General features: G+C 46.9%; 1 protein-coding gene across 3 annotated transcripts; it reads left to right on the top strand.

Moving 5' to 3' along the window:
* The first annotated feature begins 10690 nt into the window (after positions 1–10690).
* On the top strand, positions 10691–14063 carry DRD1 (dopamine receptor D1). Of its 3 annotated transcripts, XM_086851290.1 has the most exons (3): positions 10691–11881; positions 11987–12307; positions 12611–14063. In XM_086851290.1, the coding sequence occupies exon 3, from the start codon at positions 12619–12621 to the stop codon at positions 13975–13977; it is 1359 nt and encodes a 452-aa protein (XP_086707416.1). In that variant the 5' UTR covers positions 10691–11881; positions 11987–12307; positions 12611–12618; the 3' UTR covers positions 13978–14063. The 3 variants fall into 3 exon arrangements, with proteins under 3 accessions (XP_086707416.1, XP_023791578.1, XP_023791576.1); XM_023935810.2 differs by lacking the exon at positions 11987–12307 and having other exon boundaries at positions 10728–11881; XM_023935808.2 differs by having other exon boundaries at positions 10845–12307.
* The last annotated feature ends 593 nt before the right edge of the window (positions 14064–14656 follow it).

Below are 14656 nucleotides of genomic sequence, written 5' to 3'. Positions count from 1 at the left end.
GGCGGGGCCGGGCCGGGCCGGGCCGGGCCGTGCGGGCAGCGGCCGGGGCCGCCCGCGCTTCCCTCCGCCCGCTGCCCCCAAGGCCCGGCTCCGTTTCGGTTACTGCCGCTAATTATTTATTATGTAGTGTCCTGTGCTGGAGGGCACCCGCTGGGATGGCCAGGTCCCGCTCCTGGCCTCCCGGAGCCCCAGCAGTCCCACCGTTAGCCGAGAGCGTTTGCCAGACAAACGCTCCTTGTGAGCTCTGTTAGGCTTCCCTGGGGAGCCCAACCACGCTTAGAGTGAAGAACCTTTCCCTAATTTTCTCCCCTGACGCAGCTCCAGCGATTCTCTCGAGTCCTGTCGCTGGTCACAGAGGTGACCCCTCCTGAGGAAGCTGCAGACCACAAAATCACGGACCCACAGACTGTTCTGAGTTGTAAGGGACCGCCAAGGACCATCGAGTCCAATTCCTAAGCCCATACAGGGACCGTGGTGAGGTCTCCCGCCAATCTCCTCCAGGCTGTGCTGGACTGGGATTTTTGTTTCAGGGTTATTATCACAAACCCAAGCCACACTAACACCCCCAAACCTGGCCATGAGGGACAATACATGGCCATGTGTGAGGACAGCACTGTCAGCTCAGGAGGCGGCTCTGAAGGTCGCTCAAGGCTTGTCACAGAGCTCGCACCTGAGGGAGGGGATCAGAAGTGCATTAGCAGCTGGTGAGGAGTATCCACATGTCACTGTCACCCCCTGCCCGCACTCCAGCGGGACATCCCTTCCCCAGCCCATCCCCTGCTGTGTGCTGTGGGCACTGGGAAGGCAGCAGTGCTCAGGGCAGGACGTGTTTTCATCTCTATTTCAGCAGCTCAAAGCTGCTGGCACCAGTAATGATGTTCTGGATGCAGCTGTGGAGGAGGAAACCGGCACGGGGACAAATGGTGGCCTCCCCGCTGTCATTTTCCTTCTTTCTGCTATTCCCAGGCGTGGCTGGGCTGCTGCGACAGTAGAAACACTTTGGAAGTTCAAACCTTCTAGTTTGATTTTTTACTTCCCCTGAGGTTCACATCAGTCCTGTGCAACCTGCTCCGCTAATTCCAGGTGACACTGTCCCCCGGCACAGGGGCCCGAACCCGAACCCAGTCCCAATCCCATCCCAATCCCATCCTATCCCATCCCGTCCCTGATGCTGAGTGCCCTGGCAGCAGGGGGACACCCGTGCAGACACCACAAACCATGCTCATTCAGCTCTTTTGAGGACCAGAATAACAGAGATGGATTGCAAGTGCCATCTATAGCCCAGCCCGGCAACTCTGTTGAAATTCCCATTGTAAGATCACTGCTCTGTCCACAAATCTCATCCCTGGAGGAGTGGCAGCTGTGCAGATCAGCCCTTTGGATACAGGACTGACTCATTGCAGGATACTGAATGGGAATTTTATATTAAAAAGCCATGACTCTGCCCAGGTATTAAATGTTTGTGAAGTTGCACTTACTGATGAAAGCTTTGCTGTTAATACTCAACTTCTATGAAATTATATCTATATATATATATTTAAAATAAACTAGAATTGTATAGGCTGCACTTTGTTTTCAGTTTTTAAGTGAAAGCCAACTCAGTTCATGATTTTCAATAAAAAATTGTGTCAACTTTCATTCTGACACAGCCACATCCAAGCTCAGATGTCTCCTGTTCTATTTCCCCTGTGGCTCCACAACTTAAATCTGAGATATAAATATGACAATTGCAGATGCAAATATACCAGGTGAGAGTCCATCATGAAAGAATAAAAACTGGCACTGATATCCTTGCACTGCACAACAGAATTTGTGCACAATTTATATATTTTCATGCTAATGTCTAATTTGTCAGTCAGATCCCAGTCTCCATGACCACTGACAGGTCCAACACTGATATATTTGTGGTGGTATCTGGCCATAACACTTCTTGCTAAAAAACATGGCAATGACTGAGCAGGAAAGCACCTTGTTCAGGAAATGGAAACACTGGATGTTGTGCAGAGAAATAAATTAGTTTTTGTAAGGTATAACTGGTGTTGTTTTGTATGGTTTGCTTTGAGGACTGATGTGTTCTGTCTCTAATAAAGATACTAACTTGTTAATCTGATTTGAAACCACATGTGGACTTTTCTTCACGTCACAGTTGAAGTTCTGCTTGCAGAGTATTTAACTTGGATATATGAATACCTAAATTCTTTGTGTCATTACATGCAAAGCTGCATGAGTTAATAATTTGCCCTGTGATCAGTGCAGATGGTTTTGAACAGCTACATAATTTCTCTTTCACTGGGCAAGTAATTTCTCCCATTGCTGAGTAACAAATCTGATATTTTGCCATGAATCCTGAGAAGGCTCAAGATGGCTCTGAGCAGTAACCACGAGTTACTCATGAGCTACAAACTGAAAGGAAAATGGGTGGATATGTGTAGTCACAAAGGATATCTGACCTCTGACTCTGGCTCTCTTCATCTGCACTAATTTTCACACTAAAATGTTTTTGGCTCTATAAAAAATGTATGCCTGGATTAATCAAATAAACCTCACCCCAGCTCCTTTTGAAGCATTCCTTTCAGTTGTTTTATTTCCCAAGGGGTATATTAATAAACCCTGCAAACTCCCATATGCATTTGTTGAATTAGGGATGAATTTAACCATCTGCATGTTTCCACCTGGACGAATTCCCAGACTATTACAGGGCAAATTCTTCCCTACACTGACCAGAAAAGGAGGATTTCTGTTCCTCCACAATTACTGCCTCCTCTAAGAAATAAGCTTTACTGTATTTGCTTTCCTGTATTCTTAAGCGATCATTGGTTTTATGTTTATCTCCATTTCAAATTAGCCCTGGGAACCAACTGAGTAAATGAAGAAGTGCTGCACATGCTTTTATGAACAGAAGTGTCCAGTAAGTGGCACTGCAGGACCAGGAATTTCAAACCCTGGGTTGAAAACAGTGCAATCAGAGTGAAGGCAAAGGTGGGTGGGCAAAGGCAAAGATACCAAGACTTTTCTGCTCCATGAGAAATGTAGTTGCAGAGCAGTGGGGAATGATGTGATGATGTTCCCAAAAGCACATGAAAGGACCTGGGGTGTTTTCAGTGGCTGGCTCTGGAATATGAAGTCAGGAACTGGCCTTGGCACCAAGCTGGCTGTTACCAGGGATTTGCCAGAAGAAACCAGCAACATTTCTGGGAATTATTCATTAAGGCTCGATGGGAGGTGCCTGTGAAGGCTCTGGGTTTTGCTATCAGGAGCAGAATGCTGGGCAAGGTGAACCACGTATATCCAGCATTTCCTGTGGTTTCCTGACGTAATATACATTAATTTTATGTAGAAGATCCAAATGTCAGACTAGGACAGCAGTACAGGGAACTCCTGAGGGAGTTCAAGGATTATTTCTTGTAAATGAGCCAGTGATTTCTGAGGGTCTGTGTCAGTACATCAAAAACCACCACCCTGTTTCCCCAGTCTCAGCTGATTAGGAATAAACTATCATCTTGGGAAATTTGATCAAACAGGCAAGTAACACAACATTTTTTGGCAATATAAATGGTAATGAAACTCTTATATAAGCTGATAGAGTGTTACTTACAAAATCACTTAAATGCTTTGGCTCCATCTGCAATATTTGAACTCAGTTCTAGGTTACTCATGCTCTGCTGTGCCAAGCTAAATTAATGCATACTCAATTTTCCTCTTTCTCTAGATGCACAGTTATATTGGATAAGAATGGAAGGGAATGAAGATGAAAAGCCAATCTGCATTTAGAAGGGACATAAAGCTGTGTTTAAAGGGATAAACCAGCCTTTCAAGGAGATTAGGAAGCCATTTCCTCTATGATGTGGATATTTTATAAATGTCTCATGTGGGATCATTGTTGCCATGAAAGATCCATGCCAGCTGCTGTTGGCAGCAAGACCTTGACCAGCAGAATGATCTGGGATGTCAAAATACACCTGTAAGGGCAAGGGGAGGTGTAGGAACACCCCACAGGATACAGGCTCTCACAACTCCTTCAAAGAGACCTGACATTTTTTTTCTTCAGCATCTAGGGACCAGATATTGATTAATCCTTTTACTTTCACCTCCTGAGCCTTTCCTGTGGCTTTATAAAATAGTTGAAAATATGAGAACAAGGTGTTTCTGTACAACAATGACAAAATCTGTCATATATGACAATACAGGACACCAGAGGAAAACTGGGAATAACATTTGGCATGTCAAAACACACAGCAGCACAGCCAGTGTGGAACAACCCTTGACACTGTGCCACAAGCTGGTGGATACACCTGAAAGCTGATAGAAGTGCCTGGAGAGCAGTGAGAGATTCATAGCGGCAGGAAATTCCTGGAAAGGTATGAAAAATGTCTAAAAAACCATGAGAAAGTCCTAGAAAACTACAGAGAACTCATGGGAAAATGATGGGAAATGCTTAGAAAGGAAAATTGAATTCTTAGCTGTGGGAGAACTGCAGGAAAGCAAAACATGAGTTCCAAAAAAATTGCCAACAAATTCCCAGGAAGCTGGAGGGAATTTCGTATGAAGCAAGGAGGAATTGCCATAAAGCAGTGGAGAAATCCTAGAAGGAAATGCACAGCTCTTAGAAAGCTGTGGGAAATTTCTGAAGAGCAGAAGGGAAATATCAGAAAGCAGAAGGGAATTCCTATAAATAGTACACAATTACTAGAAAGCACCAGGGAACTTCCTACTGACATGGAACTTGTACCTGGAACACATCCCTACTTTTAGCCTCTCCTAACTGGAGAGGACTGGTTTGATGGACTGGGAAGAGACTTTGGATGCCTCTGTTGGTGGAGCTGAGCCCTGATGAGCTCTGTGGGAAGGGAGCAGGAAGAACTGGTCCCTGACCTTGGGACAGATGTTGACAAGTGGATAATGAATCTCAGGGAGCATTTCCAGCCTGGGAAAGTACAGCCTGTTAGAGACTGTCTCAGCAGTCAGGGAAAAGCCAAGGACATCAAAGCAGGATGCAAAGAGGGAGAAGTCAGGCGTTTTAGGGGGAAGAAACTGTTCTGCCTCATGTGGTGGGCCAGGCACAGAGGCTGGGGCAGGATAACAGATCCAGGTGAACAAGGGTGAGAATGGATTTGGGATAACACCGTGGTTTGGGGCAGTTGGATCAGAGGGTTTTTCAAAAGTGTGAATGAAAGTTACTCCAGGAGGAGTGAAGCAGCCCAAGGGTTAAACCTTGGTACAGATTCTTGTTTGGAATATCATTCCAGTGTTTTGCTGAACTTGGTGGGATGTTTCTGACTGCTGTCAAGCCCAGACTGTGTGATTTGACTTTGACAAGCAACCTTGGGGGAGAGTTTAATCCCAGAACCCGAAGGTGGAACTGCAACATCGCAACAACAGCAGGGTTGTGTGGGGAGCTGCGGATGGGAAAATGCTGCCTGAGACAGCAGAGCTGCAGGACTGGCACATTTGGAGTGGTCTGGTCATTGCTGGACTGACCCTGTCTGCTGGAGCTGGACCTTCTGTGCTCCGTGGGCACCGTGGGGCTGCTCCCCTTGCACAGAGCCCTGGCTGGGCTCCTGTGGCTCCCTGTGGTGCAGCTCTGAAACGCTGCCAGTCTTCATTAGGAGCGAAAAGTGATGTTTCTGATTTTTTGGTAAGTATTAGTTTAGTTGTCTTTAATTCAAGGATTTGTAGCCTGCCAATGGCAGGGCTGTGGAGCCTGACTGCGCTGGATGTGTAATAATGAGAATTTAATGACCAAGTGTAAGGCAAACTATTGTCTGCTTGCTGTGGGTACCAAGCACTTCATCATCACAGGTCCTGCACCAGAAAACCAGCAAATCTGCTGTTAAACAGCTCTTCTGTTAAACATTTCTTCTCCATCCGCCAGTCAGGGGCTGGGCTGGAATATGGGTAAGCATCTATTTGATGCTGGCACGTAGCTCAGGAGTAAATCTGTAAGAGCAGTTTAGGAGGGAGAGTGCCACCTACCAAGCCATCTGCTGAGAAAATTGTATTATCTGCAGTCTCATCCACTGCTGCTAGAAATCACTGTCACACTCATCGCTGAAGAGTTTCACTGCTAATATATGTATTTGTATTCTTTTTCTCCATCCCCTCAGAATTAATTATTCCTCAGATTAATTTCATTCTAATGAATCACTCGGTATCGCTGGCTTAATTTCATCTCTGAGATGCTAATTAACATGTCAAAGCCATCTTTAACATGAAAAGTGCTGTCATTTTCTCCGTGACTTTTCTTTTGATTCACATATTCAGTTTTCTTTTTTCCTGAGGGCCTAAAATGTCTGTCCAGCGTGGAGTGAAAGAATTAAAGCTGTACAGTAGTAAAAAATATGCATATGCAAATAAAGCCTAAATTGGGAAGCAAAGGCCCACTCTGTGTTTTTGTGCTGACTTACTACTTCATGAGCCATTTCGTATAGTAGGCCCTTAGCAATTAGTTAAGGTTTTTATATACATGGATTAGAATATGAAATTCGTGAGTACATCCAGCCTTTACACTCAGTAAAATGATCAGGTATTTTTATATTCTATTATAAATATATTATATTTATATATTTGAGGTATTCTGTATTTGTTGGTGTAGATAAGGTTTTAAAGAAAGAATCTTGTTAGTTTGCTATAGATTTCCTGGCACTGTTCTGCCGTGCCGCAGGGATGAGGCAGTCAGAGGATGCATTTTCCTTTCCTTAGAGCTCTCCTCTCAGCTATAATTTATTCTCATCATCCTCTGCAGTTTGGCTCTCTACCCACTCTGGAGGGAAGTGTTGGCAGGGCAGTAATCCCTCTCCTGCCCCGTATCTCTGGCAGATGGAAATCCCAGAAAGAAAAGGGGGGAAATTTTAGGTTTCCCTGCTTGAGCAATTTCCAGGGTGATTCAAGATCCAGTAAATGGCCTTTGGATTGGCAGAGCAGGTCGAGCTGCAAGAAGAAGGTCACTCCAAGTATTCCTTGTGGGAAAATTTTCTTCCTCTGATCCTGTGGGAGTGAGTGGGTGGAACTGGAGAAACCCCATAAAAAGTCACTGCTTGAGCTCTGCAGATTAAAGAACACAGTTATTGGCAGCAGCACACTTAGTTTAAATTACCCACAGCTCCTGGGGCTGGGGACTGTGCAGGTGACAGCTTCTGCTTGGATCCCTGGCAGCAGGTTTGGTACTTCTCTTTCTTTCCTGTCTTCCTCATCTCTCCAAAAAGAGCCATTTTGCTGTAAAATCTGGGGAAGGGGAGGGTTCCAGCTGAAACCTGCTCCGGGGAGATGCAGGGAGGGATCACTGGGGAGGGAGGGAATGGGGAACAGAGCCTGAGCAGGCTCTGAGCAGGAGAGGGCTGTGAGGGGAAGATGGAACAAGCACAGGATAGTTTTCCAGCACTCCTAAAGCCTGTGTGTGACACGAGGCTGCCTTTTGAGAGGCTGCTGCCTAATCTCCTGCAGAGCAGAAATCCTTTCTGTAGGCTCCACGTGCTGTGGCCCAGGGTTGGAGCTGGGCTCTCCTGGCTGGGAGTGAGGCTGTGCTGATGCATCAATGCCTGAGAGGGGAGATGCCAGGGGAGCAGCAGTGCCTGTCTTGCCTCCTGAGCACCCTGCAGCCAGTGCACGAGCTCCACATCCCCAGAAGCAGTAGCACAAACCCTTGCCATTTCTACCCTCCTGCACTACCCTGGCTGTGTCCAGCCTGAATGACCCCCTCAAATGAGTCATTTAAATTCAAACTTTGACACATGGTGTTTCTGGGCTTTGTTGATTTTCCTTTTCCCTGCCAGTGTCCAAATTTCCTCACATACTTCACCAGTGACCTGATACCTAGGGATGCTCCGTGGCTGCCATTGGAAAAAGAGTTCACAAGTCAACATGCACAAGGGCACTGATGTGCTTTTTGAGATCAGCCCTGCTGGATCTGCCAGGCACTGAGGGCCAGCTGCAGTGACTATAATCTGCAGTCAAAAAACCAGTGCCCACACTGAATATTTAGGCCTCTGGTTGTCTGCCTTTGGGGACTAGAAATCATTTCTCTCACTGATCCTTTCTCCCTGCTGATGTATCTTTATCATTCAAGAGTGAGCTTGAGATCCTTAGAGATGTTAGCACTGTTTTATTGGTTTTTTCTGCTGCAACTTTTTGCTCTGTGATTTTGTAGTCACTACTGGGGTTTTCCTCATGGAATGCACAACATGATAATATCAATTTAAACAATGTGCTTCACTGATCTATAAAGACTTCAGAGCTGTTTGATTTTCAGGAACCCTTGACTTTTCCAAGAAGATTACACTGAAGCCAAATTTTTCTTGGCTTATTAGTATAACCACTTATTTAAAAATCTGACAGCTCTTTTAGACATTATTTCTGATAATATGCCTCGGCTGATTTCATGTTTAGTAAATCCCATGCTTGCAGACACAAAAAGTCCTCCTGAGGGTGATGTGAATACAATTTGTATCCACATACTACAGTATATTTTGTAAATTCAGCTAACCTTTCTCCAGCTCTAGTGTGTGTACTATTTAGGTTAAAGAATGCTCATCTCTGAATGCAACATCTGGACTTTTCTCAGCTTGGTCTTGGTCTTCCAGTAGCTAATTGCTGCTTGAATTAAGATGATTTGGATCAAAGTGCTACTCAGTATTTATATTTTTTAAGTCTTCCTATGGAACAAGTAGGGCAAGACACAAAAGCTTTCCTTTGCTGGCCATTGCTTTGATTCCAGCAGCAGTCGGTAGTGACTGAAAAACATTAAATAAAGTTAAGCAGCTGTTTTATGTGACTACCCAGGGAGAATTTAACAAGTTCTGTGCTTGTTTCTGAGTCTCCAGGAAAAACCTGCACCATCATCCTGTTGCTGACAGTTTCAGGCAATCCCAGAGCTGGACCAGAGCTGATTCTGCTCGCACTGGCTGGGGACAGCTTGGCTGGAGAGCAGCAAAAGGAAAAATGACCCAACAGTCGTGTAAGCTGCTCCCAGAATTGTGGCAATCTCCTGCCTGGTTCCAGCATTAAATGTACCCAAATAATAATAGGGGTTTAATGGATTTCGCTTTTGTTCCTCACCTGTTAAGTCATGAAAGTTTTAAAAGCTCATAAATTAGCAGAAGTGACAAATGAGTACAGCAGGGTGCCCTGGATGAAGTGCTGGTGTTTGAAACTGCTGAAGGGGCTTTGCTGTCAGAGCTGAGCCAGACCTCACCTTCATCCCTGGACTGGTCACACAAACTTAGGGAAGAGAGAGGAGAGAGGCTCTGGCTTCTGAAACTGATGCTTGATTTGCCAAAAAAATAAGGGCTATGAGAGTCTTATGAGCTGCTGTGAGTGGTGATCCAAAAGGGCTTTTTAAATGTCAGATTCAAGTGAAACCCTCACCCATTTCAGCAGCATTAGGTTCTTCCAGTGCTGAATCCAGCCTCTCCCCCAGGAAAGGCCACTCCCTGGTAAAAATGAACTGAAGAGTTCACTGGATGAGCTGATAAGGAGATGCTTGAGAGCAGGCTTCTCTCTCCTCTGCATTGTGTACCTCAGTATTTCTCTCCAGTATGCCTCAAAAATTTTGCTTTTTGGGCAATTGCAAGTTGCAATTTCTCCTGGAATAATCCAGGATGGCTGTGGTTGAAAGTCATATTAGGAGAGGCTCTGGAAGTTATTGCAAATAAAATCAAGCGTGCTCAGTGGCTTCTTCAGGCAATGTTCTTCTCAGCCCAGGGTTTCTATGGAAAAACAGGAAAGCGCTACCTTTGCAGCAAATACTTATCAACCTCACTTGTGTGGAGCTTTAAGAACAGCAGACAATGGAAAAAAGATCTTGAAAATAGAAAAAGAAAACTCACTGTGAGCTTCATTAGAGATCTCGATTACCAAACAGCACAGGATTCATTTTCTTGTCTATTTTCACCCTCCTCTGGGGATGAATGATGATTAAAGGACAGGATAATAAGCAGGGGGAGGGCGGGATGAGAACTTGGTGAGAAGCAGTTAAAATTGACAAAAAAAGAAAGAGAAGGGGAAAGGAAAACAAGTGTTTCAGTTAAGTAGTCGAGGTTAGCTTAGCGCTGTCTCTGGCTTTAAGTGACGTGAGAAATTAGAGATGGCTCAAAAGCAACTTCACAAGTGCTGGACCCCACAGAATTTATGTTGACAACTTTTTAAGAGTATTTGTTCTTCTAGGAGGTTTTTAAACCTCCCTGGGATGTCTTTGATATTTATTTTCTGATTTTTGGGGGGTAAGATTCCTATGCAAAGCTTGCAAATCAGCATGTTCATCTTTCCCTGCCTGTGGCAGCTAAGGTAAGCAAGAAAGGGTCCTTTTGTAGAAAGGATGATTTGAGGAACAACCCGGGGGGAGTTTGCCAAGAGGTTTTGGAGGGAGCCGCGGTTCTGCTCGGACGGGCTTTCCCTGCCCTCGGGGATGCTCGCTCGGGGCTCCGCAGTGTTTGTCCCTCTCCGTGCCCGCTCCTGAGCCCGCAGCGTTCATTCGGGACGCGGGTCCTGTCCGTGCCTTTTCCCCGCTCCCCGCCCGCAGGATGCCGATGCCGGCCGCGGTGTGAGCCGCGGGGCCGGGCTGGCAGCGGAGCGGGATGCGTGAGGCTCCCCGCCCGTGCCCATCCCCGGCGGGGCCGCGGCCGCCCAGGAGAGGGAGCCCGGCGGCCGCGGCTGCGCCGGGAGCCGGGGGCTGCGCCAGGCGGGGGCGGCGCGCACCGAGCGCTGCCCCGGCCGAGCCCCCAGCCCCGGCCCCTGCCCCGCGCTGCTGAGAGCGCTCCGGGGCTGTCGCCGCTCCCCCGGTGGCGGTGCCTCTCCCCGCGGCCCCTCCCGAGCATCGCCCATCGCGGAGGCGCGGGGCCGGTACTCACTGTCCGCACCGAGCGCGGCTCGCAGCGCCCCGCGCGTCCCGCAGCTCGGGCAAAGTAATCCCGTCTGCGCTAAACTCCACCAGAGCCGCTCCCGGAGCCCCGCTCTGCCTCTCGGCCCGGCTTTCCGGGACGATATTCCCCAGGAAGGCAGGAAAAGCTGCCCAGAAGAAGCGGCGCCCGACCGAAGATGATAGAGGAGGCGAAGGGGGGTGGCTTTTTGCCCGCTGCGTGCCTCCATGCCTGTCATTCCCTTGTCTTAATCCTTTAGAAAGGAGTCGCCAGGCAGACAGAGCGTTCCTGGAGGGGCGATGCTGCCGAGCCCTGCCCCGGGCAGAAGGAAGCCGGGAGATGAGCGGCCCGGGGCGGGCACCGGGAGAGTGTGAGGAGCTGCCTCCGACTGCGCCTTTCCGACAGGGAACAAGCATGGTGAGAGCTGGACTCGATCCCTGGAGCGCAGCCCCGCTGAGCAGGAGGTGGGATTATTCCGGAGTAGTTATGGGGAGCTATAACCTGGCAGCGGAGTGTTAAAGCGACTTCTTGCTGGAAGAGGAACCCACTGCGGGCATCGCCGGCGTGGTGGCCGAGGGAAGGTCACTCGGGTCCTTCTCTTCCTCTCGCCTCTTTCTTCGTCCGTCAAACGACCGAAGAAAAACTGGTAAATCGGCTCTTGCCAGTGTTGGGAATACCGTGCCTTTTGCCTGGGATGATTTGCCCTGATGTGCCGCCTCAACGGGATGTACAAAGCGCGACTGGGACTGATTCGGCCAACAAAGTTTGCAGAGTGATCAGCAGGGGCCGTGGGATGGAGGGAGCTGGGCACACACCAGCAGACCTGCTGCTCCCCTGAAAACTAACTCCTGCTGCTCCAACTCCTACTTCTCCCCTGCCAATTTACACTTTCAGGGAAAAAACCCCACATGCACGATGCAATGCAGTGTTCCTGTGTTGGTTTTGTAGATAAGATTTGCTATGCAATTCCAAAACTAAAGCAGGAGAGACGGCCCTGCGTCCCAGAGCAAACAGGGAATCAGAGCTGAAAGGTAGGAGCCAGCATTTCTTGCTTAAGTCAAACTAAATAACCTGAGCTGCTTCTTGCTGAAAGCCTTTGAAACACACCTACTGTATGTTTATGTATTTTGTCCTAGAAATGTAAAACAGTTTGAAGAAAGTGAAGATTTCTTTCTGATGCTTTCTGATACTGCCAAGAAACAAGAGGACCGGTGCATTTTGTAACAGGAATGCAAGGAGGAGGAAGGATGGAGTGTTTCATCAGTGAGACATTTAGGGAACTAGAGAAAAGGCATCTTGTCTAAAATGCTTCAGTAAATATGAAGGGCTGCTGCAGTGGACCCTGGAAGCACTCGATCAATAGTCTATTTAAGTGTGAATAGATGCAAGCATGGAAAAGTGAGTGCTTTGCTGTGTGTGGGGTGTGTTTGCAGAGGACGGCAGCAGAACATTTACAGGTGAGCTGTCTGAGTTGGGCTACTCCATGCCAGGGTGGTGCAGGGTGTTTCTGAAGGGATTGCTGAAACCCCCTGTCTGTAGGGTGGACTGTGTTTGTGCATTTCCAGTTCCTGCTCACAGAGCTTTCAGGATGTTGTTAGGATGGTTCAAAGAGGGTGAGGTCGGTCTGGGGGCAAAGGGACTGTAGGAAAAGACCTTTGGTCGGTTTGGTGATGAGTGATTAATGGACGTCTGATGTCTCTGATCTCTGCAAGGAGAGGAGTTGATGTCGTCATGAAAATCATGATATGATTTTCCCTCAGGAGCAACCATGACTTGGAACGACACCACTATGGATGGGGAAGGGCTGCTGGTGGAAAGGGACTCCTCTTCCTTTCGGATCCTCACGGGCTGCTTCCTCTCGCTCCTCATCCTCTCCACGCTGCTGGGAAACACGCTGGTCTGTGCAGCTGTCATTAGGTTTCGCCACCTCAGGTCCAAGGTGACCAACTTCTTTGTCATCTCCTTGGCTGTGTCAGATCTCTTAGTGGCAGTTTTGGTCATGCCTTGGAAAGCTGTGGCTGAGATCGCTGGTTTCTGGCCTTTTGGTTCATTTTGCAACATCTGGGTGGCCTTTGATATTATGTGCTCAACAGCCTCCATCTTAAACCTCTGTGTCATTAGTGTGGACAGATACTGGGCCATCTCCAGCCCGTTTAGGTACGAGAGGAAAATGACCCCCAAGGCAGCCTTCATCCTGATCAGCGTGGCGTGGACTTTGTCCGTGTTGATCTCCTTCATCCCAGTGCAGCTGAACTGGCACAAGGCTGCAACCACGAGCTTTTTGGACTTCAATGCCAGTTTAGAAGGTGTAACCATGGACAACTGTGATTCTAGCCTGAACAGGATGTATGCCATCTCCTCTTCTCTAATTAGCTTCTACATCCCTGTGGCCATCATGATAGTAACCTACACCAGGATATACCGGATTGCTCAGAAGCAAATCCGGCGCATCTCGGCTCTGGAGAGAGCAGCAGTGCATGCCAAGAACTGCCAGAACCCGGGCGGCAACAGGAGCAGCATGGACTGCCAGCAGCCAGAGAGCAACTTCAAAATGTCCTTCAAGAGGGAAACAAAGGTGTTGAAGACTCTCTCTGTGATCATGGGGGTGTTTGTGTGCTGCTGGTTGCCATTTTTTGTGTTGAACTGCATGATTCCCTTCTGCGAGCCCACCCAGCCGTCCAAGGGAGCAGAGGCTTTCTGCATTAACTCCACCACCTTTGATGTTTTTGTATGGTTTGGATGGGCGAATTCTTCCCTCAACCCCATCATTTATGCCTTCAACGCTGATTTCCGCAAGGCATTCTCCACCCTGCTGGGCTGCTACAGGCTCTGCCCCATGTCTGGCAATGCCATCGAGACTGTCAGCATTAACAACAACGGGGCAGTGGTTTTTTCCAGCCAACACGAGCCTAAAGGGTCCAGCCCCAAAGAGTCTAATCTGGTTTATCTGATTCCACACTCAATTATCTGCCCGGAAGAAGAACCTCTTAAAAAGGAAGACGAGAGTGAACTGTCAAAGACCTTGGAGAAAATGTCTCCAGCACTGTCGGGTATCTTGGATTATGAAGCTGATGTTTCTTTGGAAAAGATCAATCCCATTACACAGAATGGGCAGCATAAAACCTGAACAGTAAGATTTACTCAGCAAGACCTAATGGTGTATATTATAATAATCTTTTTGGGAAAAAAAAAAAAAAAAAAAGATATACAAGATTTTTTTGGTAAGAACCTAAGCTCTAAGGGAGAAAAATGCACATTTACACCAAGCCCAGAATTAATTTTCCTGGCATTCAGAGCAAATTTAACATTTCAAATAATAAGCAGAAAAAGATACTGGAAATTGGTTATAAAAAACGATAAACTGTACTGTTCATACTGAGGAAAATCTACAAATTTAGATACAGTGCAGTTACAAAGAAAATGTTGCTTCTTCTCTGTACAGAGAAACCAATTTCTAGCTAAAAGTGAGGCAAAAGATAAATGTTGAGTATTTAAAGATTAATGTTTACTAGAAGTTAAAAGATTGCTGTGTCTTGTGATAGTGGGTGTTAACAGGTCCTAATTAAAGACTGAGGGATTGTAAAGGTAGGTAGATGCCTTCTTAAAATTATTTCTGACAAATAATTGAGCCTTATAACGAGAATGGTTATTTTTAAAGCTTTGGGAGGTAATATGTTGATACTGGTTTTATTTATTTATTGTTTTAAATTGATATTTTTCATATGTTATAAGAGATCTAGCTTTATTTATGTTATTTAAGATGTTTAAATAATGGGATATTTTTGAAGTGTCATAACTGCATTTTG

Source organism: Cyanistes caeruleus, chromosome 15 (genome assembly GCF_971803275.1).
Source record: "Cyanistes caeruleus chromosome 15, bCyaCae1.hap1.1, whole genome shotgun sequence".
Taxonomy (NCBI): Eukaryota; Metazoa; Chordata; class Aves; order Passeriformes; family Paridae; genus Cyanistes; species Cyanistes caeruleus.
The sequence above is the reverse complement of the archived record's forward strand: the minus strand, read 5'-3'. Positions and strand labels throughout refer to the sequence as shown.

Bases quoted from the DNA above. Each gene is read 5' to 3' on its own strand.
- DRD1 (XM_086851290.1), top strand. From the start codon at position 12,619: ATGACTTGGAACGACACCACTATGGATGGGGAAGGGCTGCTGGTGGAA.